The 24,117-nt window shown below is 41.4% G+C and overlaps 2 protein-coding genes across 4 annotated transcripts in view; one reads left to right on the top strand and one right to left on the bottom strand.

Moving 5' to 3' along the window:
* Nucleotides 1–24,117, bottom strand: part of xpnpep2 (X-prolyl aminopeptidase (aminopeptidase P) 2, membrane-bound) — a 100,771-nt gene that overhangs the window by 51,099 nt on the left and 25,555 nt on the right. For 2 of the 3 annotated variants that reach the window (XM_088373823.1, XM_088373805.1), the window contains one exon: nucleotides 18,149–18,225. The exons of the other annotated variant lie outside the window; for it this stretch is intronic. The gene's annotated coding sequence lies outside the window, so the exon portion shown is untranslated. The remainder of the gene's footprint in view (nucleotides 1–18,148; nucleotides 18,226–24,117) is intronic. 3 annotated transcript variants of the gene reach the window in all.
* On the top strand, nucleotides 97–23,976 carry apln (apelin). Its single transcript, XM_088373858.1, has 3 exons — nucleotides 97–529; nucleotides 17,209–17,381; nucleotides 20,077–23,976. The coding sequence occupies exons 1-2, from the start codon at nucleotides 463–465 to the stop codon at nucleotides 17,373–17,375; spliced, it is 234 nt and encodes a 77-aa protein (XP_088229984.1). The 5' UTR covers nucleotides 97–462; the 3' UTR covers nucleotides 17,376–17,381; nucleotides 20,077–23,976.

Here is a 24,117-nt window from a genome sequence, read left to right as displayed (position 1 = left end):
CTTTTTGGCAACTCCCAGTCCATGCACACTTACTGACTTTGGGGGGAGGTGGCTTTTCTGTGACCTAGTGGCTCCGAGATACATAAGCCACATGACCAGACAGCCTCCTTATCCGAGGAGTGCAGGACTTCCAGAGACACTCACAGCTCCACTGAACTTGGCTGCTCATTTTCTGACACACACCGTGGGGGAGCTTGGATAGAGACGTGCCTCCAGTCATTGGAGTGTAGCTGTCACATATAACACACAAACACACATTTAGACAACACTCATTTCTTACACACACACACACACACACACACAGAGCAAACAGTCTCTTTCATTCTCTCTCTCACTTGCACGCTCTCTCTCTCTCTCTCTCCTCCCTCCCATCCACACACACACAAACACACACACATACACACACACAGCACTACAGTATATCAGCGAGCGACGAGCGGCGAGCCAGAGGGGAGTGCAGAAATGAATGTGAAGATTCTGACGCTGGTGATTGTGCTCCTGGTGTCTCTGCTGTGTTCTGCCAGTGCTGGTGAGTAGAAGCGAGGCACCCCTCACACACCTTCTCTTCTTTTTCCTCCCTCTTCTATTTCTGTCCTGTCTGTGCTCGTGCAAGCTGATCTGTGTTTGTATGTGTGGTTGATCAGTTACCCAGCGTGTGAGGGCTCTCAGCAGGCTTGTAGGAGCACCTGGCCGGGTACAGTACTGCACTGCAGTGGTTCACTAGGCTTCAACTTGAATGTTGTTCTCTTGGCTTAGGTGCATCATTATCATCCCTCATGAATCCCCCCCCCCCAACCCGTCTCACCTTGATGTGAAGCCAAGCTGCAAATGGAGTACTGAGGGCTTGTGTGCGTGGGGTGATGGATGCATGGCAGACTGTTGTTATGAAATGTAAGCTTTGCATGGCACATGTTCCACAAGCCCGGGAGGGAATCTTGACAAATTGACAGCTTGTGTTCCATCTGACCTGCATTGCATGATGATTATTCCGTGACTTTAATTGTGCAGCAGAGCAACACGCTGCTCATAGAAGCATCCTGCACTGATGATAACGAGGATGGTATAATTGTAAGGGTTGGTGGGGAGAACACACACACATCCCAGATGTGTGGATCCTCTCTCCCGGGATTCGGTCTTGACGTCTTGCCACGGGAAATTTCCGTAAAGTGCCACCGGAGACATTGTTGGACTATATATGGATGCCTGTGAAGTCTAATATTGCACATTATTGCCTCGGGAGGGTTTAAGGGTGGCTTCTTTGAGGGGAGTGATGGGCCAAGCTTGCAGATGTGATGCAGGTAACACTGTAGTGTGAAGAAACAACAGTTAGGCCTTGTGTAAACGTCCAAGCCATTCTTGGGATTATCACCTACCTCCCAATTACAATTGCGGGGAAGACACACACTCATACACACACGGGCTATAGGCGATATAGGCTGTGAGAGGTGATTGAGTCCAGACTGATTGCAGTGATAAGGCTACATGCCTGGAATGATAGACTTAGGTAGAAAAAGAGAGGCTGTGCAACCGGGATGCTGTCCATTCTGCGATATTGATCTACCAGAGCGGCACCATCCACTTCCCATGCTTCCCTGCACATTTGCCGTACAGCGACACACGCTATTTTTGTCTGACGCTACTGGGTGCACGACTAAATGGGAAGCAATTATCTAGCATCATGGCCAGTGTCGTTTTTCGCACCCCTGTGTGTGGCGAAGCGTGTTCGGCGCCTCGCGTAGCCCCACGGTGAAAAAAACAGAGCTTTTCACCACAGCTTATCCCTCTTAGTGTTTGTTCCAGTCATGCCGCTTATGTGCTTCCCATTCCTACCCCTCCTTACCCTGGGCTGCTACTGTGGAGTACCAGCGCTCCATTGATGGGGAGGAAACGAGAAAAGGGGAGCTGGTAGAGATGAAGGGAGGCAAGAGTGTTGCGACGGTGATGGGTGTGGGGAGGGATGCTAGCTGGAGTGTGTCTGCTAGGCACAAGCAGCATGCGTCGTCGTGGAAAGGTGTCAGAAGAAGCTCCTACGTGTAGGCAGTGGGTGTGAAGTCTTTTATCTTGATACAAATGCACTTCCGATTTATTGGGCATCTGTCTCAGCCATGTGAGCGTCTGGGAATTGAGGTAAAATGCAAAGGGAAGTGAAGCTGTATGCAAGGAATTAAGGCGTTGAATAACGAACTGAGACCCATTTTTGAGATTTATACTTAAAGGAGTCTTGCAGTCAGAGGTTTACTGGAAACTTTTCATCATTTTGTCATTCAAAAGTTTGATTAATGGTAGCATTGTTTACAAAGTATTCACAAGCAAAACTGACTGAAAAACTGTAAATTACATGCCAGGCCAATTGTTAGTAATTCCACTATGTGAAGGAACATTTGGTCATATTTTGAATATAACCGATCAATCAATCTAGGATTTCAACAAAAAAGTCCAATTTATAAAGCTTTTTTCCCCAAATATAAAAATCATTTTAAAGCACGCTTTGCTTTGACACTAGACAAAGACATAGGAAATATATATGAGAACAACTAAAATTGTGCTGGCTTATTTAAGGAGCTTGAATGTGATTGGTTAATTTCAAAGACATCCAGGGCCCAGTTATGAGGATAGTTTAAATGTATACCACATTCATCTATCTACAAAATGCTTTACATAAAACATGAAAAAACTATGGAAATAGAAACAAATGTTAAGACATTGAAAAAAAATACTAATGATTAAATTTAATCACAAGGCATGAGAGGTTGAGGTTGTAGGTCACATTAACGTCCAAAGTTTTGAAGTGATTGCTCTTCAATTCATTTATTACACCACAAAAACATGTCATGGTGGGAAGCTATTTTATGTCCACTGTATGTAGATATTTGATACAGATATTTCATTATCAGGTGTACCACCCACATAAGTACATAATTAAAAAAATCACTTGATAAGTAGAAGCGGTCCTTTTTTTTTTTAAGCTTGTCAAATAACCATTTATGCCTTGGGTTTTCATAGACAACCCTTTCAATCGTTTCCACTCTGTAAAACACTGTTGCCATGAAAACTAATGGTCAAAAAGGCACTTGTAAAAAAAAAAAGAAAAAAAAAGACATTTTCAATGGTGTTGTGGAAATGGTACCTGAGCGCCTTGTAAAATTCTAAATCATCTAACAAAAAAGGAGCAGTGGCCTTCTGCGTGTAATACTACCATCCTCAAGATGTGCACTTCAATTACCCATCCTTGAAAAGCACTCTGACTCAAGAGAGGGCTCCAGCTTTAGACATGTGGTATCCATAATTCATCCCCGAGGCCGATCATTCTTTCTCGCTCTGACTCTCAAGACGTAAACAGTCCTTCCTTGTGTCTGTCGCATGAGCATCCATCCCTTTCTCTGCACCCCATAGCAACACATATGGCAGCAGACGCTCACACACACACACACACACACACACACACACACACACACACACACACACACACACACACACACACACACACACACACACACACACACACACACACACACACACACACACACACACACACACACACACACACACACACACAAACACATTGATGTAATTGTGCTAGCTGGGTTAAACAGGTGAGGTAGTCATGAAGCCCTGATGGGCTGTGCTTTTATCTGACCGAGAAATCGACTGCCTGGAAAGCGGGCGATATCATGTGAGCCTGTCAACGCTGCTATTATTCCGTATGAAACTTTGATGTACTGTTGGGGCTGGACGCACGCATAAGGCACCGCAGTGCAGCATGCTCATACGATCATCCTCGGGTCAAACTACAGCCAAAAACAGTAAGTGAGGTATCTCACAAGGGGGCAGAAAACAGCGCCTGATCTGATCTGATTGGCAAGTGTAAATCATTATGTGGGGCGTGCTAATGCAAAGAAGGTGTTTGTGCTTTTGGATGTGATTATGGTCACTGAGGAGAGAACAAACGCAACTAAACATTTCCAGATGCTCGGGAATGTCTTAATAAGTGCTGTATGACACGGAGGAGCCGGTCTGGACCAATGTTATTATGGGATTATTGAAGAAAGGAAGGTGGAGAACCAAAATATTAGAAACAGTGATACAAAATGATGTACACTACCATGCCTTGAGATAGGAGGCGTCATTTGGATATGGGTGATGTTTGGTGGCAGTGAACTCGAACTTCAAATCTCATTGCGTCACAATAAGCAGCATTTTCACAAATATTAAACAATTCATCAAAACTGCCACTCCTCGTTGAAGTTTACTGTCACACTAGCCATAAAACACACGTTACACAATCACACGTGTATTTAAAACAACCACATAGAAAAGTCCTCTCAGCCAAAGGCTCACAAACAATGCAAAACGACAATGACATGCTGACAGGTTGCATCAATAGTTTTAGAAGCAATGATATTTGAATACAAATAGTGGCCCAACACATGTAGACAGATAATATAAGGCATATGTTGTTTGTCCTCTACACAAAATGACTAATATTAATGCATCTTACTGAGCGACTAACATTGGTAGTAGTAATATACTAAGTGGTAGTAGAAGTAGCAGCAGGACTACTACTAGTAGTAGTACTAGCAATCTTCTTTGTTTGAGTATGCAGGACTGTACGGTATTATACTGTGACCACACCAGAAGGAGACGCATAATGAGTTGAATTGAAGCATTAAAACATGATGCACAAACTATTTCTTTGTTTTACATCCTAGCTAATTATACCATTATTTCATGGTTTTATACAGTACAATATTATAAAGTGCTATTATTATTTATCTTTTTTGTCATAGTTCGACTGGTGGGATACAATTCTTACCATTTTTTATCATCATTAATTGTTTTTGTGAATGCAACATTAGTCACCAACTCTTGCAAGGAATCTCACAGGATTGAGACCAGGTGGACCTAATTTTGTGGCCTAGAGTTTGAGGTGATGCGTGGCCTCCCAATGGAGACGTTCTGGGCTCAAATGAGCAGATTTTTAAAGACATGCAGACGTCTGCATAATATTGGCTGATGCGAACTGAGTGAATGGCACCCACCATTGCTACGGAGCAAGTGAGAATTAAGGAAGCGTTTTAGAGAAAAATCACGCGTCATTTGGTCGGGATATAAGGGTAACCTTTGCGCCGACGCACCCTGGAGATTCTTGAAGACTTTGGCATATGTGAGTGCCGGACAGCCATAATGCAATTCAGAAGCCTTTCACTGAATAAATCTACTCACTTAGATCTTCCCTGGAGAGCCAATGCGGCGGAGGGAGGGGGAAAAAAGAGCAAAGACAAGTTAAAAAAGAAAAGCTGAGGGACTATAAAATAAAAAGGTGGACAAGGAGCAAGGCTATATGGGATCTTGCAGGGTTGTCTCATCAATAATCTCACAGATGGTTATACTGTAGCCAGAGGAAAGCTGACACTTATTGTGGTGACATGTGGAGCACTCCAGACCCTTATGGGAACTACAGTAGTACATTGAGACTCAAGTTCAAATCGTTCCACGGTCACACTCGTAACTTAAAACATCATCTTCCAATCTGTTCCAATCTCCCCCAAATTGAAAATGTGTTTTTTAGGAAGGAGAAAAACATTCAGATAGATAGATAGATAGATAGATAGATAGATAGATAGATAGATAGATAGATAGATAGATAGATAGATAGATAGATAGATAGATAGATAGATAGATACCGTAATTTTTGGACTATAAGTCGCTCCGGAATATAGGCCGCATTAGCCATAAATTGCCCAATAATGTGAAAAAATATATATGTAAGTCACTCCGGAGTATAAGTCGCATTTTGGGGGGGAAATTTATTTGACAAAATCCAACACAAAGACCAGACATGAACGAGCAACAACAGGCCAAACGATAGGTATGCTAATGTGACATAAACACAAACGAAGAGCTGAAAACGGGCCTGAAGTAACATTCAGAGTTATTCAAAAAACTATTACATAAATAACACGTTAATAAACCCATCTGTGTCACTCCAATTCATTAAATCCATCGATCGTCCTTTGTCAACAATGCGTGCGCGCCGCTGACGGCGCTTGAACTTCAAAATATTCCACAGGCCCATATAACGATATAGAAATTATATATCAAATAACTATTATATAAGCAATAATGTTATCAAACCATCTGTGTCACTCCAAATCATTAAATCCATCGATCGTCCTTTGTCAACAATGGGTGCGCGCGGCTGACGGCGCTTGCACTTCAAAATATTCCACAGGCCCATATAACAATATATAAATTAGATATCAAATAACTATTATATAAGCAATAGTATTATCAACCCATCTGTGCACTCTAAATCATTAAATCAATCGATCAAATTCCTCGTCCTTTGTCAACAACGCCGCGCATGCGCCCTGACGTCAGCCTCATCGTTATTCCACAGATCTACTTTATAACTATATTGTAGCGTTAAAGTTCAAGGAAAGACGTGGGTTTGGTAAATGGCTCTTTATTTAACAAAATAAACTTCCAGGCGTGGACTTCCAGCCACGGAAGTGGAAGAGCGCTCCATAGAATAGGACCGGGCGTGCGTAAAAGCCATGACCGAGCCCTATCCACCGTGCCCGGACAGCCACCCGGCCAAGCGCCGGCCCCAGACTTCCATCCACGGAGGTGAAAGAGAGCTCCATAGAATAGGACCAGGCATGCGTAAAAGCCATGACCGAGCCCCATCCACCATCCCCGGACAGCCACCCGGCCGATCGCCGGCCCCAGACTTCCATCCACGTAGGTGAAAGAGAGCTCCATAGAATAGGACCAGGCGTGCGTAAAAGCCATAATAGTTTTTCAAACCTTCTGTGTCACTCCAAATCCTTAAATCCTTCAAACTCTTCATCCTCCGTGTCATTTAGAAACAAAGCCGTTAATGATGCCGGTAGAACGTGGGGCCCTTTGTCATCTTCGTCATCCCGTGATCAATCTTTGTCCTTTTTGTAAACAACCGCTGCGCACGCCGCGCCGCGCTGCTGACGTCACTTGAAATTCAAATTACAGTAATCCTTTGCTACATCGCGGTTCGTTTATCGAGGTTTCACTTTTTTTTTTTTTTGGGAAAATTTTTGAAAAAAACACATATAAGTCGCTCCTTGTTATAAGTCGCCCCCCCACCCAAACTATGGAAAAAAAAAAACGCGACTTATAGTCCGAAAATTACTGTTGATAGACAGACGGACGGACGGACGGACAGAGACAGACAGACAGACAGACAGACAGACAGATAGCCAGATAGACAGATAGACAGATAGATAGATAGATAGATAGATAGATAGATAGATAGATAGATAGATAGATAGATAGATAGATAGATAGATAGATAGATAGATAGATAGATAGATAGATAGATAGATAGATAGATTCTTGCTTTGAATTGCAAGTGAGAAATCGATACATAAGTGCTTTACGGTGTTGGTGAACTCAATTCAACTCAAAAGCAGCTGTTTTCCAGAGTCAATAATTCTTCAAAGAAGAGGCATCAAGCTGTTTGATTTCATTCCTTGTTGAAGTTTACTGGCGAACTAAACATAAAAGAAAGAATTACATGTTTATTTAAAACAACCACACAGCTTGTCCTTTGTAAATTTCTTTTTTAGCTCAATGCTAACAAACAATGCAAAATTCCTTCCAACGACTAACAAATAGCATCAGTGTTGTCTCATCATTACCCTTTAAGCAACAGATATTTGAACACAAATTGTGGAGAAATACATGGAGACAATGTTGTGGATGAATTGTCGTTTCCATGAGTAAAACTACCTGCCATGCTCATCGTGGCAACAAAATTCATATGTTTCATTGGCTGTGACATTGTCACTCACTTGCACGAGGTTGATGTATTTTAAAAAAGCGTGACATAGGAACTATTTTAATAAGTCTTGCCTTGATTTACAAGTGGCCCAACTTGCAAGTGTTTAGAATTACAAGCCTTGGTCAATTCTTTTTCCCTTTATGTTGTGAGCAAACAATACAGTAAACAAAACAATGTGAGCTAGAGTGTTAGCCTTTTATTGAACGGGACCTATGGTCAAATTCATGAATTCATAATGAGAACACTTGCAAGGAGATGCTGTTGTACAACTTGCTGCCACGTCAGAAAACAATTTCAAGCACCTAAAATCACTCACTAGACCACACCCTTTAAAGCCACACATCAGTCTGTGCAGTCATTGCAAATCATAAAACCAGTTTATTTATTTGTATCATTTAAACCACATTTGAAATATTTGTATGCAAAACAGTGGTATTTTTCTTTCTTAAAAATATGTCAGCAAAAATTGTGTTTTGGAATTGATTCGTAGCATTTCATCTCATTTCAATTGGGTATTTTTACATATACAAGCACCGGGAAATTGAGTTATGTGATTAGTTACAGAACAATTTAAACTTCTAAATCAGAGTACCATGTATGCCGCCTTTAACAATCAAAGTGCATAACCTGAGCTGGGCATGAAGCCGTATGGAGTGGAGTGGGTCAAGTTCTGGCTAACCAGACCTCATGTGATCTTGCCGTCCCCCCTTAATTAGAGTCAGACAGTCACCCCACTAACAGCTTTCCACCAGTGCCCAATGAAAATATTATTTACGACCCTCTGTTTGAACATTAAGTGTTTGTACATTTACAGCAGTAGCCCTGGCAGATTTAATTCCTGATCGAGATCTGAGGAGACACTTTTATTAACAAGCTGTCAGATCACAGAATAAATATTGTGCTCTTTAGGAATGTAGGTGCTTTAATTGCCTTCAAACTCAATTTAAAAGACTGCAAAGAATTGCTTTGGACATGTCATTTTTTGGTAGAAGCCCATTCATGGTTTATGTTGAGGCTCACAAATTCAGATGTGGCTAGAAGCAACTCGCAGCTGGTTGATCTTAGTCTGCAATAAAGATGCCAGTAAAGAAAGGAGATCCGACCGTTGAAGTGGGATTCGGTCTCAAGTTTTAAAGTTCCCCTGCGGGGGATGCGTGACGAGGAGCTTTGGGCAACATGTTTCCATCACTAAGCTATTGTGGCGTCTCTCGAGTGGTTTCAAACTGTCATGTTCGCAGTGTTTTCTCTTTGAATGAAACGCTTGAAAATCATAACTCTCGTTCCCTACACAATTGGAGATCACTCGCAAAGAGTGAAATCATACATTATTCATTGCACTCGTCGCCACATTGGAATGCATGTGTTGTTTACTATTTTACATGTTATAATCTTGTCGGTCAAATGACCTGCCACTGAATAATAGTGGCGGTCTAGCCTACGCGCAGGTGGTTCCCCTGGATCAGTACCGGGCCCCTCGCCAGTGTTAGGGAGAATGGAAACAGATGTTTATAAAATTACCAAAACCATTTATAAACATTTATCCACATAATGAAAACAGTTTATTCAAAGCGAGACCTTGAGGTTCATCTGCAATACTGGTGGCTGTCACTGAGTTAACCTTCCATCTCTATTCATCTCATTTATATCTTTTCTTTATTTATGAATCCATTCATGTCATATATGACAATGACTTCCAAAGATATTTAAGTTCAACTTTAGACTAAGTACAACTACATTGGTAGATATGGTTCAAAGCGAGCATCATTTTACACCCATTGTGTCCAGGTTGGGCATCTGAGCCAACGCTTTTCCTCTAGTGATGCAGTCTGATGCAACGTAGCTGCTATTTCCTGTCATCACAAGTGTATATACAGTGTACTGTGGGGAGAGCCAAGGCCCCTGCATAGTGACATTTCCCTCCTGTTTCTCCTCCTCCAACCTGTCAAATGGCAGTAGGCAGGTTCACAGCCCAAGAGGAGGTGGGATGATGATGACACAGGAGAGAGCGGGGTTGTGTTTTGCTTTGTCCTTGACATGCTGTCTTTAAGGATACTCTCAGACAGCATCACAAATGTGGATGTAGCCGACTTCAGTACCGTTCCTCAAGATACATGCACCACTGCACATTGGTGGTCAAACTTCAGCTGTATGGTGGCAGTGAACTCAATTCAAGCCACTTCAGTTCACAAAAGTAGCAGTTGGGAAAATAGTGAACAATTTATTAATAAAAGGCTTCAAGCTTATAATGGCACTCCCAGTTGAGGTTTACTGTATAAGTAAACACAAAAGCAACATTTACCCATTGCGTATTTAAAACATCACAGTTATTCTTTAGCAAAGTATGCTTACCTTGTTGCTAACAAACAACAGAAAACATTGTTGACATGCTCATGGTTTGCACGGATTGCCTTCGATATTTGGACACAAATGGTGGGGCAACACATTTAGACAGCTAATATGACAAATCGACAATCGTAACAAACATTTTTCTTTCACTATGATAAATGAATAATATTACAACATCTTCCTGGGTCACCAGTTGTTTTTTGTTTATAGTTGTAAAAGAAGAACTATTTTTCTTTTCTTTCTGTTTGTTTGCATGACTGTAGCATGATGGGTGAGGTGCTCCTTCAATTGCGCCCTGACAGATCACATATGTCTGATGCCATAGCCCTGGCCAATAGTAAGAAAATAGTAATTGGTGTCGAGAAGTATTGTGAGGTGATACATCTGGACTGAGAGACTAAGATTTTTGTACGTTGGGGAGGAGCTAAGTTTAGCCTGTGTTTTTAGAGGAGAATCCTGCCACATGTTTTCAAGTAATAATCTATAAGTCATTTATTTTGAAAGGTAATGTTGGTAATAGTATTTTAAATAATATGAGTGTTTAGATTGTGACACATTTATTTTAAACTATTAATTCACTGATACTGTAGACTTCAACTGGAACCATCTTCCACAACTGCTCATCATGTTTGGGCTGGCAACAGGGCCGGCAAACTCAAATTTTGTTCTTCACCAGGGCAAAGTTTGAGCCCTTATTTAGTTTGACTGCTGGAGTACAGAAGCCCCCAACTTGTAGTAACCTTGTAGCCACAAATTCACCCCTCCAACTAGAAGTGTGACTGCAAATAAAGCGACAGGCAGTCAAGTAGCGAGGCGAGTCGAGAGCTTCATTAGCCAGCTCAGTGCTGCTGCCGGCAGCACTTTGAACTGGTAGCGCTCTGATCATCAGCGAGCACGCCATCTCACACCTCATCATTTCATACGCTCGCTACTTTGGGCACAAGGCAGGCAGGCTGACTCACAGGGACATCTGCAGAAAGTAGTGGGCTGCTTGTTTTTCATCTTAATTTTCTCTGAACCTTCACACTGAGGGTACGGTTGCAATAGAAAGCTGCAATAAACGGGAGAAACTTTTCATGCACTTTGCTTTCCTAATGGACAAAGACGGCCTTCAGCTCGGCCACAAGCGCAGCATTATCATAGCGCAACAATGCTGCATATCAAACAGCCCCCAGCCGAAATCAAAGACGACACAAAACAAATGCTCCTGAGACTGCAGAGGAGGCTTAACATCACAGATAAAACGATCATTGATTCTAACTGTACCATATGCTGGTACGTTGATGAAATCCGAGTTTGGAACAGGGGTGTCTAACATTTTTTACTCAAGGTAAAATAAATTAAGGCTGAAAAAGCCTCAACATTCTTCACTTTTAACACGCTAAAACTAATCAATCAGTGTAAGTGAGGATATTATTCTTTATAGTTTTAAATATCGTTACTGTCTGGCAGAAATCTCACAGGGCAATGCAAACGTCCCCCGGATTGTCGTTTGGACCACCCTGGATTATAATTTAAGATGATTGATCTAGCTCCGAATTGAGCGGCTTCATGGTGGCTGCCATGGTAACGTGGTCTGAAACTCAGCTATTGGTACCACTTTCTGCCAATGGCCAAAATTACTTAGGGTGAGGATGGAGGGCGGGGGGGGTCTGTGATGAGCATCAACTGCCTACCAGTTTGGACATTTTCCACTACACGCAGGGTGAACGTGTGTGGCAAGGGATGACAAATCCCTCAATGTAAGGCTAAGAGAATGTTTGGATTGTTCTAGCACAATTAACACTTCATCCCAGCTAAATAATCCTGATCCTCTAATGTGCTTACGCCGTGGCAAGCATCTCTGCTTCGTCTGGCTGTGTGGGTTCGCCTGTCTTTGGTAACGATGTGGATTCACCAGCTAATGCCACTCGTCGCCTCTAAGTTAATGAAGAAGGGGAGAAGCAGGGTTGAGACAGCGGGTCTGCTCCTCCGACGTCACGCGATAACCATGGCTACACCCTCCAGGGAACTCATTCTTCCTCTCCACAGCAAAGCCAATTGATGTTTGCTTACCCAGGAGGTTAGCACGTTGTCCGTATAATGGGCTGCAACCACAGAGCATGTTATTCTCTTTTTACTATCCTTTTTATTATTTGCAATAATTGTAGGAACATAATGTAATTGTGCGGTTGCAGAGAGACAATCATTGATATGTAATTCTATTGTGTGACCAAAATAGACTCTTTTTACTGCCCATTTTTATCCTTCATTCAAAGGGATCATTAGAATTCAATCAAATAACTCAATGTTGAACTATAATTTTCTCCAGCCCAAAGATTTGACAATGTCCAAATTTGTGATTTTTCTGCAAAAGTGCTAAAGGCACTCAGGGACACAAAAGCAATATCCTTTCTATGTTGCTCCAAACCAAGGCAGCATCATTCCATGTTATGTGGTGATGGCTCTCATCTTTAATAATCAGTGTCAACTCATTTCTGTCTTCGTCATTATTGTCAGTGAAAGCATTGCAAATACAAATTCTGAGGGAATTGCGAGATCCACTTCACCACTACAAGTAGGACCAGTGTACAGCACTGTTTAGTGAACCACTACTTTCATCAAAGGGGGATATGTCCCTGACCTACATGCAATAGGTGAAAATCTGATAAATAAAGAGACTCACATGTAAAACATTTCTTTAAAAAAAAAATCTTCAATGTGCTTTAAACAAAAATGTATTCAAGCACAAAAATTACGAGCTACTGTTATATTCATTGTCTAAACGTGATATTGTGCCATTTGTTTTCAAATATGATGCTTAAAGGGTTGTTTATATATTTGTTTTCCATTAGCTAGCAGACTAAAGACTTAACCTTGTGTTTGCTTGAAATCTATATTTCTCCTAGTTTTAGATTTAATTTGACCATAAGCTTCAACTGGAAGTGAAAGGGAATTTATATACTGATTAATATGCCAAAGCGCCAAATCACACTAATAGCCACACCATATCGTCAAAGATTTGGTTGAAAAGTTTTTCCATTTCTGGAAGTAGCCAAAACTTAGACATACTGTAAAGTAAAATGCACTCCGATAACAACCTTCCTTCTTCTGCTAGTTGTTTGTGTCCGCATATCTCCAGTACAATCTACAGTGTGTGTCACAGAGATGTCAGATAAGCGATGCAAGCAGAGTAAAGTGAACATGGTGGACAGATTAAATGCTCGTTAGGGTCTTATCCGGCCGTGAGTTTTGATCAATGCGATTGCGACACGGTTGATTCACCATTGATGCGACATAGATGAGCAGCAGGCAAGATGGGTAAACAAACGGCCATTAAGATCCAAGAGACGATCAATCAGAGAATATTGAATGTGGATTAAATGTCGATGGCCACTGCAAACAGTGTTTGTATACATTTACTGCGACCTAAACTCTGAACACAGCGCCTCTGTGCGCTCGCTGCAATTGTTTCTCTCGCAGTCTTGTGTAAGTTAATCTGCGCTGCACTAATGACAGAAAAATGTGTGTTGTCGCTCCATTTACAAGCGCAGACATTTGTTATGAGGTTGTTTTGGCAGTCGGTTCACACAAATCAGCTTTACGACTATTCATAAGCAGCTCTGGCCCATTGGCAGCACTGTGATGTGCACTTTGTTCTCGCCTGCCATGAGGGCAGCTGATGAACTCGGCTTTAAACCAAAGAATGGCCATTTTTCTTCCCTGGAAGTTATATTTTATATCCCTAACGGCTGCGGTTCTGATGATGGACTGTTGCAGTAACAATACAGAGAAGCTGTCAATATTCCTCTTTGCACTGGGTCGTGATAAGAAGGACAGCACGGCATTTGATGAGAGGCAACGTATCGCCTCAGGATGTGTTTGGAAACCAGGGCGGAGAATCAAGCAGCTCATCTTGACAGTGACAACTATTCCCCAACCTACTCAAACTTAATTTGCATTCAACTCTAGCATGCTACATCCATCTTTGCAGAAATAACATCCAGTCATTCTTCAATTTCCGAATATATTAAACTTTAATTTGAGAATTAGCAACAGGAAGATAAGAGTTCAGATTTGGTGCAAAGACAGAAGAAGGGGTCCAAGGTCATCAGAGAGAAGAGCTAAGAGGTTTACTATTGTCAGACATATGTTATCCAGTTAGTTTTGTGCTTTACCAGCTCAGAAGAAACACGAGTATCTCTCCTGGGAAAAGATTAAAGAAGATACTACAGGGACTGCTTCCAATTTCAGGGCAATAAAACGGCTGACATATCCTTGTTTATGGAGATGAAATATGCAGTGGATATACACACACACACACGCACACACACACACACATATATATATAAATATATATATATATATATATATATATATATATATATATATATATATATATATATATATATATATATATCAAGTAATTAAGGACAAACTCTTCAATCAAATCAACACATCTAATTATATATATATATATATATATATATATATATATATATTGCTGTCATAAGTCACATCGCAACTTTTCTTACTGGCTGCACGAGTCGATCTATACTGCCAGTCTTATCACCGGCCACAGGATATTTTAGCAGCTTTCATTACACTTTTCTATCTATTTTGACGCAATGGATTCATTGCAATTGGACAATATGTTGCTTCCAGTGCACAGCGATTACTGACAGGCTGCTGTGGCAGTGGACATCTAAATTGTCTCATTGCGGCCCTGGCGTGTGACAATATCAGCATCTGGGACAGGGATGACTTTTGGCACTATGATTGTGTTGGTCACACAGTCATTTCGCAGATCCACTAGACATTAAGGTGTGACTGCAGGTAAATGTACAATATGTGATGGTCAATTGTCAAGAAGTAGGAACTCGTCCAAAGTAGCCTATATTCCAAAGTCACCAAAATCTGTGATAACCTTTCCAATGTCACCAAAACCATCCCATAAGAAACCACCATTAGAGAGAGAACTTTCATTCGATATTATTATTAGGCCAATTGTTTTTTCATTTGTCTTTGGGGCACGAATATGCACCTTTATAATTTAAAGTGGTGAAAGCATGTTGTCCATGTGATTAAAAGTGAGACCTGAACTATTTCAGCTAGTTCTGAGCCTAAATGCTGGGTCCAATTGACAGAGAAAAGCATAAATCCTTCCTGGATGCTTCAGTTTGCCATAAAACCTACCTAAACAACACGCGTATTAACGTTCAGCCTCAAGGATTGGAAAAAAATTATCAGAATATTTCAAGAATCTGTGAATGTTCATCTTTCACTGCATCGAGGAATAACAAAAGGATAATGTGCAGATTAAAGTGCCTTGCGGCAAAGATGGGCTTTAAATGCGGAAATATGCAACAGATTTTTTTTTCCCTTGGTCTATGAATTAGCCTAGTGTTCTGCCACAAATATAGCGTGTAATGTGCTTGCTAAGGGGGATTAGTGTGGAAATGGAACTCGAGATGTCTGGCATTTCAGGGATAACACGTAGAAAACACTCAATGAACTAGCTTACTGACACAGTTAACACATGCCATTCAGATGCTTTCAGTTGTTCTTTTGACATTTCTTTCAGTATGGTATAGCTGAAGGTTGTGAATCATAGGAAATGATTCAAAAGGCTTTGAACCACACATAAAATCAACCTTGGAGAAGATTGTTGTATGCAGCTTCCACTTACACTATAGTAGGACGGCTATGTGTGGGGGTATTTTCACCCGAAAAATTCAATCTACAGCTTTAATACATTGGTTCGATTCCAACACAGCCATATGCACATATTTTGTTTATATTTAGCATGGCATTTTAGTCATACATCTGGTAAGGAAGTTTCAAGTCCTATGTGACCCCCTCGTTCACTGAGGTTGCCCTCCCATTCCGAGGCGCTTAAGAAGAATCATCACAATGTTGCCAAAGTATCATTGGTAGAATACATACCTATTATTGAAAGGTTGACACCGAGATTTGGTTAAAAAATAACAACAGTCTCAGCTGCTTAACCTTCAACAATGTCAGTTGCACTAAAATTGTTTTTAGTAACTTAATGCCAACCTTTTTTAGTGACTTGAGCTGCTGTTTCCCTTCCAACCTCACCTCTGCAGTCCACCCTGTGACTTATCTCAAGCTGTGTTCTCAAGCAAGCCCTTGTAAAGGTTCCAAAGGTCACTCTTTAGGGAACTCTAAAAATGGTGCCAGTGTCTGTGAGCAAACTGGAATGTCATGACCCCATGTCAGTAGTTTCAATCAACTTTTGACTGTGCCCAGTGGGAATTAGTGTTCCCCCTCTTTTTGTTCTAAAGAAGTCTTAGGAGTGCAGAGAAGATTGGTGAACTCAAATTAAATCAAGGAAAGAGAGAGGACTGAACTGGTTTCCAATAAGACAATCAGAATCATTACAAAAATTCATCCTCAGCTCCATGCATCAGGTTTTCATGTATTCTATGGAGTTATACAAATTTTATATGAAGTCAATCATTACGATAAATATCCCATTACAAATGAGGGTGCTGTGGATCATTCAGTTTATGGCGGTTTGAGCACTCTGAGACACACCAGGGGTGGACCTAGGCGTTTCGGCCAAAGGCTCTTACACGACCCAGACCAGAATTTGCCAATGGATGAGAACATCTGGGATTACTCTCAAACACGCCTGCGTTCACACACACACATGCACGTACGCACTCTCTCTCTCACACACACACACATGCACGTACATACAGAATCATCTCTAATCTTGGGACAAACAAAACGATTTGGTTCTGTCACTGTGAGATGTTTATTATCATCTACAGGCAGAGTGACAGAGACGTGAAACACAAGGGATGGGCTCGCTTGATTTGGCTATGTAAATCTGTTCTGCATTAGCTACCACCACACACACTTGATGGACAATAATGCTTGGTGGGCTCTCCATACACACATACATGTCTCATGGTGCATTATCCATTATCCTTTTCTTCCACACATAATAGACCATCATCAAAATGTGATATTCATACGAGTGTATTGGAATTATTGCTTTGTATATTTATGTCTGTGTATGGCTCCCACAGGTCCAATGGCCTCCACGGAACATGGCAAAGATCTGGAGGAAGCAGCTCCTGTGAGAAAGCTGGTGCAGCAAAGCCCTTTGAGGAGCGGTCAGAGCCACAGACCAGCCGGATGGAAGCGGAGACGCCCACGGCCCCGCCTTTCCCACAAGGGGCCAATGCCGTTCTAGAGCAAGGTGAGGTTCAAGGCTCATAACATTTCTTAGACAGCATTCAGTCACTTTGAATGTTTCTGCTGATGAAAGAGTCTAAATATTGAAACTCTTACAATAGTACCAGCATGTCTGTATTCAACACAAGAATGCCATTGTTGACTTTGTTGACAGATTAATGAATTTACATGCCTTCATTGTACAACAAAGGTGGGTCCTGCAGACATGTCATTCATTTAATCATACGGGAGATTGATATTGTTAGAAACCTAACCTTTGGGTTCATTCCACTAGAATAAATAGGTTGTGTTCAGTTGGTTAAGTCAATTAAAACCCTTAAACAAAGATAACACTTTCAAGAGTTTGGTTTCTCGTCTTAACCTCCAGCGCTTAAAAGAATGTTTAACTTTGCTATCAAGTCAAACAACCCGTCGTGCGAATAATCTTTTATCAAAAATCTGAGACAATATTGTACTTCTCACCTATTCACAGTTTGATTTTCTGAGCTGAACCAAAACAACCTCCCTTTATTTCAAAAGAAAACAGACGAGGCGTCACTGAGAAACTAAAACATGCTAAGGCAACATGATCAAATGTACAGTGTATACATATGCTTGGCCTATGCACTCACCAATGTTTGCACGTTGCACAAAGCAGCAGCAACATATATGTATGTATGCATACGGAAATACAAGATCCATTAGGGAATCTTTCCCAAATGTGCTAAGAGACAGGGGAACTCTCTCAGACAACATTTCCTCCTCAGGGGGTGCCATGCAGACAACACTGACCTGCAAAGGGCCGTCATAAATTCAAGCCGAAGTGAGACGAGGCTGCAACCCGCGGACGTCAAGGCATGGTTAATCAGCTGAAAGAAAAAAGTCCCACAATGTGGACAGCGAAACAAACATTTTACAATCCACAGAGAATTATGATCTTTATTGTGTTTTTCTATTTATTTTTCGTAAAACTTCCTTTATGCTGTGCGTTCCATTCAGGACGCTCAAGGGCACAGAACAATAGTAAACAATCATTCAGAAGTAACACGCATTTGACAGAACATTGGTCACCCGGTCTTCTTGGTCAAACAATAAAGAAAGAGGGATCCCTCAACAACTTGCGAGTGTTCAGTGTGTCCAACACAATAAGGAAGTGGCTCTAAAAACTGAATGGTTCATGAATTACGACGCTGTCTCTGCAAACAACATTTAACACCCCTCTACGGTTTAAAGTCTGTTCATTTAAAGACTTATAGGAAAAGTAAGTTGGCAACGCAGTTAAGAGGCTTAGCAGTCAGCACTCTATATGAGGCTATGGGAAGTGAAGTTTTACTCCACGCAGTTCAAACTGGCATCTGTTGCGTAGGTAGACTCGTAGCATCAGTAAATTAGTTGTAAAAAGGAGTGCAAAAGAGACAAGCTCATCGACTCTGGATGTCAAGTCATCACTGAGTATGTCTCAATTTAAGGAAAATAAGCAAATATATTTGCTGGATTCCAGAGTTAACCCAGGGTATGTTTGGTTGATATCTTCAATGGCAAGATTGTGGCTCATTGGCACGGTGGTCTGAATCCACCAACATATCGGACTGATGAGAACGTACTGCAGGGCACAGAAATGATACCTACCCCTTCAGTAGAGTTTGCCCTTTATGCCAGGAAATGATACAACCAGATGATGAGCGAGACACTACACAACTCATTCAGTACTCCTGCACAATCCAAAATGCATCTAAAACTACAGCCGAATAAAAAAATACGATGCCTCTAAGTTGAGGTGATTATGGTAGATGGTGGTACCAATCTACCAGCTGTGTGATTTAATAGCATCTCACCATCCTAATGTCGGAGGAATATTGGACAGATCATCTTTTATTTTTCAAAACACCACAGGCGATGTGAAAGTTTCCTCTTGACACATTCCAGATGTGAGATGAAAGACTCTTGATCGCAAGCTCTAACATTCAAACTTTCCGCCAGGCCAACATTATAAAAGCCAAGCCACTAAACGACAGAGAGACGACAGGATATTACACATTTTGAAGCCACGGGCAATTTTTGAAGGCCTATGTGAGAAAGCTTAGAGCTGGAGTCCTACAATGATTTTTCCATTTAAAAAAAAAAAAGAAAAGTAGACCAGCAACTCCTCCTTTGGGATGACCTCAAACAGTTGTAGTGAGATCATTCTGAGGACCCAGCAAACAAAACAGATAGTGTATACAACTCAGTGCAGATCAGATACACGCATGTCAATTCACTGGGCATGACATGACTGCAGAACTATGCCAACTTGAAACAAGAATGGGCCCTTATCAGTTAAGGCAACTTGTTTTCTTGCAACAGAGCTCAAACCCAAGGGGAATCTCTGGAAATGATCACAGACTGGATCGAAGATAAAACGCCAAATAAAGATAACAGATATCCCTTTGGACAAGTGCTGATCCTGTGCCCCAAGTGTAGAATAAGGATGAGTTTGTGTTTTACATGAGACATATACTGTAGAACTCTTTCAATCAAAGACCCATGAAATCTGGTTGAGACATGTCTGGATAAAGCTCTACTTAACTCTTTCTTCAAATGCAAGATAACATGCGGTGCCACACACAGAAGGTTCTGTTCGATGTGGCCCAAGGGAGCACACTTATCAAACAGGAAATTTAAAAGTCTGCATGACTCATGAACACACATTCTGATGACGCTTCTGTGTTTCTCTTTTTTAGGCACTGCTTTAAGCGCCATCCCCCAGGTTCTGATTTCTATGCTCTTCCTTTGCCATGGGGGGCCTTGCTGCTAAGGGCCTATGCTTGCCCAGCCTGAAGAGTGATGTCCATAGCACCTGCTGGTTCTTCAAGCAACTCTGTCCACAAGAAAAAAAAAAAATCAGGACATGCCTCTCAACCCTTAGCTCTAAGGAGGAACGAGGGAGGGCAGTGATGGGGGGGGGGTGGGGAGTTACTGAGCCCCTAGCCATCTGATTCTAATCCTCTGTCACCCTAAATGACTTGATCTGTCTCTGTCTTCTCCCAAATGTTGTTTTTCTTTACCTATCATTTGCTTTTTAGACACCAATCATAGCAGTCTCCTTGAGAGTCTTACACACTTAGCATGACATGGTTCAGACTCTCTCTCTAAGAGCATCTGTCACTTCTCCTGTGTAATTTTCCTGTCAATGGAATCTAAGGTTGCCCCCCAATTGTGTCACTGTGTAGCAGCTTAATGGCTTTTGCAAAGGAAGTAGGAGCTAATCATACAACAGTTAATTGGTCAAATATTATTAATTATTATTAATATTTTATTTGGTAGTCTGTATTTCTACTGCTTAAAGGAGTCAACAGTTTAATGAGCAATGAGAAAGGCAAGAGTGTTGCATTTGACTGTGCTTTGCATTTTCTAATGCCATCCACATTTCATTTTTGACAGAAACAATTGCACACATGTCCAAATAATCGACTTAAGTGGCAGAACTACTATATTTTGGAGATTCTGTAATCTGAAGCTAGTTTGGTGTTCGGAACGGCACTCGAGGTCTCTGTAGCATCATGTGTCAACTCAAATGAGTCTTAAACTCCAAATTTCATTTTCAGTCGTTACTCCAAAACCCTCCCACCTTCCTGCCACACGACTGTTAACTGGCATCGGCAGTCTGTGCCACTTACAGGCTTGCCTTGCCTTTTAATGAAGTGCCAAATAATGAATCCACTCCAAATGCTGCCAGGGTGTGAAGAAATTGCCTCTGTTAAAGTCTTGAAATATTGACACGCATTTGAAGCGAGGGGTGAATCAACATTGGATCATACCATTTCAATTACTAAACCTCAAATGGCACTTCACCCTTGGCTAAATACTCCCAGTTTGGGATTATCTGAATTATACACCTTCAAGGGTGGGCATTTTCTTGATGCCTGGATTTGTTCCCCTGCATTAATTAGAAGAAAGTGTTGCAAATGAGAAACCTCGCAGGAGGCACACCCACTTTTACCTAGTTATTCCTTGGCTCATGCCCCAAATCAAGATCAGTCTATCACGAATGGTCCTGCTGTCTAATCCTATAGTGACTTTAAACCTTTGACCAAACGATATGCCTTTGCATCATACTGGAATACATCACTGTTTATCTATGATCTCTGTGTTTAAGTCTTTATTTTTCCTCAGGGTGCTAGCGTAGGGGCTTGTACTAGATCAGTCTATCATGTAAAACAATCATAGAGTTTGCAACATTTAAAGCTTATATCAGCATATTTTCGTAAACATCATTACTCTCATTGCGTGTAGTACAATATAACCATGTAACCATGTCGTGGCCCTTTCCGGTGGTGATCGCTTGCCTATATTGAGTTGGGTACAGTTGCCTTGCCAGTCCGCCAGCTCTTCCACAGCACAGGTGGTTGAGGCTTTGATCCGTACCCTCATTAAAACGCCGAGTTAATCTTTCTCAGATGGATCTCCCCGAGGCTGACCGGGGCCACGTAGACTGAGCTCGTTGGTTAAATTGGCTTAGACTGGAACCTCAGCCTCGACCCCCATCCCCTCAATGCCCTCCGTCACTTCATAGCCAGCCTGGTTCAGTGTGTAACCAGGTCACTAAGACCTTTCACCGCCATTTGTTAGGCTTGAGGACCAAAGCACAAACTGTGACTTAACTTAAACCCCAAGTCTCTTTGTTGCTGCATCTCATGCAAATATTTTAATCAAACAAATAGGCGTGTTAGGCTTCCGAGCCTTGATGAAGAGCGCATCAAAAATCCCAGTGGTAGTCAACACTGCCAAGATTATACCTTGATTAAAAATGTATTAAATCCTCGAGCACTGTGAAGCGTAATAATTCCAGTTCTACTGTTATTTTTCTTATTTTTTTTTTCATATCCTGCCAGACAGAAATGTAGATTTTATTAAATCTACTCGGGTGTGAGGTTGTCTGTGATGGGGGAAGATAGTCGGGGGACAGAAGTTTTGAGGTCGGAAGTCGACTGGGTCACGACGAGGGGTTCATATTGATATCCACCACCCCACGCCCCATCTCAGAAGTTATTGTAACTGGAGCCAAACGTCTGTATCCGCATTCTTCGTCATGAATGTATCCTCACCATCTGCACCAGCCACGCTGCCCTTCAAGAGACCAGAGCAAACCAACGTCAACCCCACACGGAATCTTGTTGAATAAAAAATTCAAAGACAAATATCCCGCAGGTCCCAAGTATCTGGTTTGAAGTAATCTCAACAAATAAGCGTGGCTTTGCTCCAAGGCCTCTCTGCATGGGTTCGCCAGGCTGCACTTTTGCAATTACATTATGCTGCTGGAAAAATATGCCCTGAAAACAAGAGTCTCTTGGTTTGAAAAGGTTTTCCAGTGTTTTGTGACAATTCTATCTTGTCCGTTTAGTTTTTTTTTGTTTTTTGTTTTTTTTGTCTAGCTGGTTGTCCAAAGCTTACCTTTTTGACTACAGTCTGAAACGTTGTATCTTTTGTGGATGTAACAAAATAGAAAAGTAGTCTGCAGCACAATATGTCGTGGACACGTGAAAGCTTTCAGGCATCCCTTTTTTTTGTGTAGATCGTAGCCCAGAGCACATCAGGTTAATGGGCCTTGTGGTGTGGAAGGACAAGCATGTTCAGGCTCAGGCTGAAACGGTAAACCAATACATTATGCTCTAAGAGTTTAACCATTTGCCCAAATGGTCTTTTGCAGCAAGAGAAACCATTTTTTGCCTCTCAATGTTTCCTCTCCGGTTCTTCTTCTCTCTGACCATCACAAGGCCTGAGTAATGTTTCTATGCACTTGTTAGCATGTTTTCCTTCAAGAAAATGTTTGTTCTGACACCTTGCCCCCACGTTTGTTTGTTTTTTTTGGCCCATATCCATTTGACTGGGTGTAAAAATTTACAGTCGGTGTGTTATGGGTGAAGACACATATTTCGCAAAATAAGAACTGCTTAAATCCCAGTATAATTTTATACTTCGACTTACAAAATGATGCAAAATTAGAGACAGAAGATTGGTATGGGCAAGTCCAACATTTTTCCAAAATGCATCATGTCAGCCTTCTGTGTATTCCAATCATCTGGGGCACCCAAAGGATGACTCGTTATTTTTTTTTCCTCCTGTGGGAAACGACTATGATCTGATATTATCTCGGCGCTTGGCAAATGAGACTGCCTACACCTAGAATAGCACACAGGCCCCCCTCCTGCCCTGATTTTGAAAACATTCTCCATCCATGTGAAAAGCATCATGCCCACCACACGGGGAGACTTGCGGGCTGGCATAACAGTGTTATGAGGTCCCGAGCAGAAAGAAAATGTATTACTCCTACATTCAGTTTTAAGGTGTGTGCTCAATATTACTCACCAGGCCAAATGTACAGTCCCCTGTCTCTGTTTTGATGTTGAACTGGGCAAAAATAAATGACATAAATAAAATAAAACAAGTGTATCAGAAATGGTTGAAATACTGTGTACATATTTGAACTTTTGGTTTCTAATTTATAAAAGATAAGCTTTAGCTCTTGGAGTACTTATTTTCCCTTTCACGTGTAGCTTTGTGTTTTTATTTTCTATTTCTGTAAAGTGTGTAAATATATCTTTATGATAATAAGTAATATTAAAAATCTTATTTTAAGAAAACACGGTTTGGAGTCATTTTTGGACAGGAAAAAAAAAGCTAACATGACATGGTCCTTTTATTGCAGGTTCTGAGCGACTAATACAGTAAGTTCACCATGAACACTGTCCTGTTGGAATGCTAGCATACCAGTAGGTTGAAAA

Source organism: Syngnathus floridae, chromosome 1 (assembly GCF_059516105.1).
Source record: "Syngnathus floridae isolate MCC-2025c chromosome 1, RoL_Sflo_1.0, whole genome shotgun sequence".
In the NCBI taxonomy this organism is placed as follows: Eukaryota; Metazoa; Chordata; class Actinopteri; order Syngnathiformes; family Syngnathidae; genus Syngnathus; species Syngnathus floridae.
Note: the sequence above shows the minus strand (reverse complement) of the source record. Positions and strands in the feature narration are given on the sequence as shown.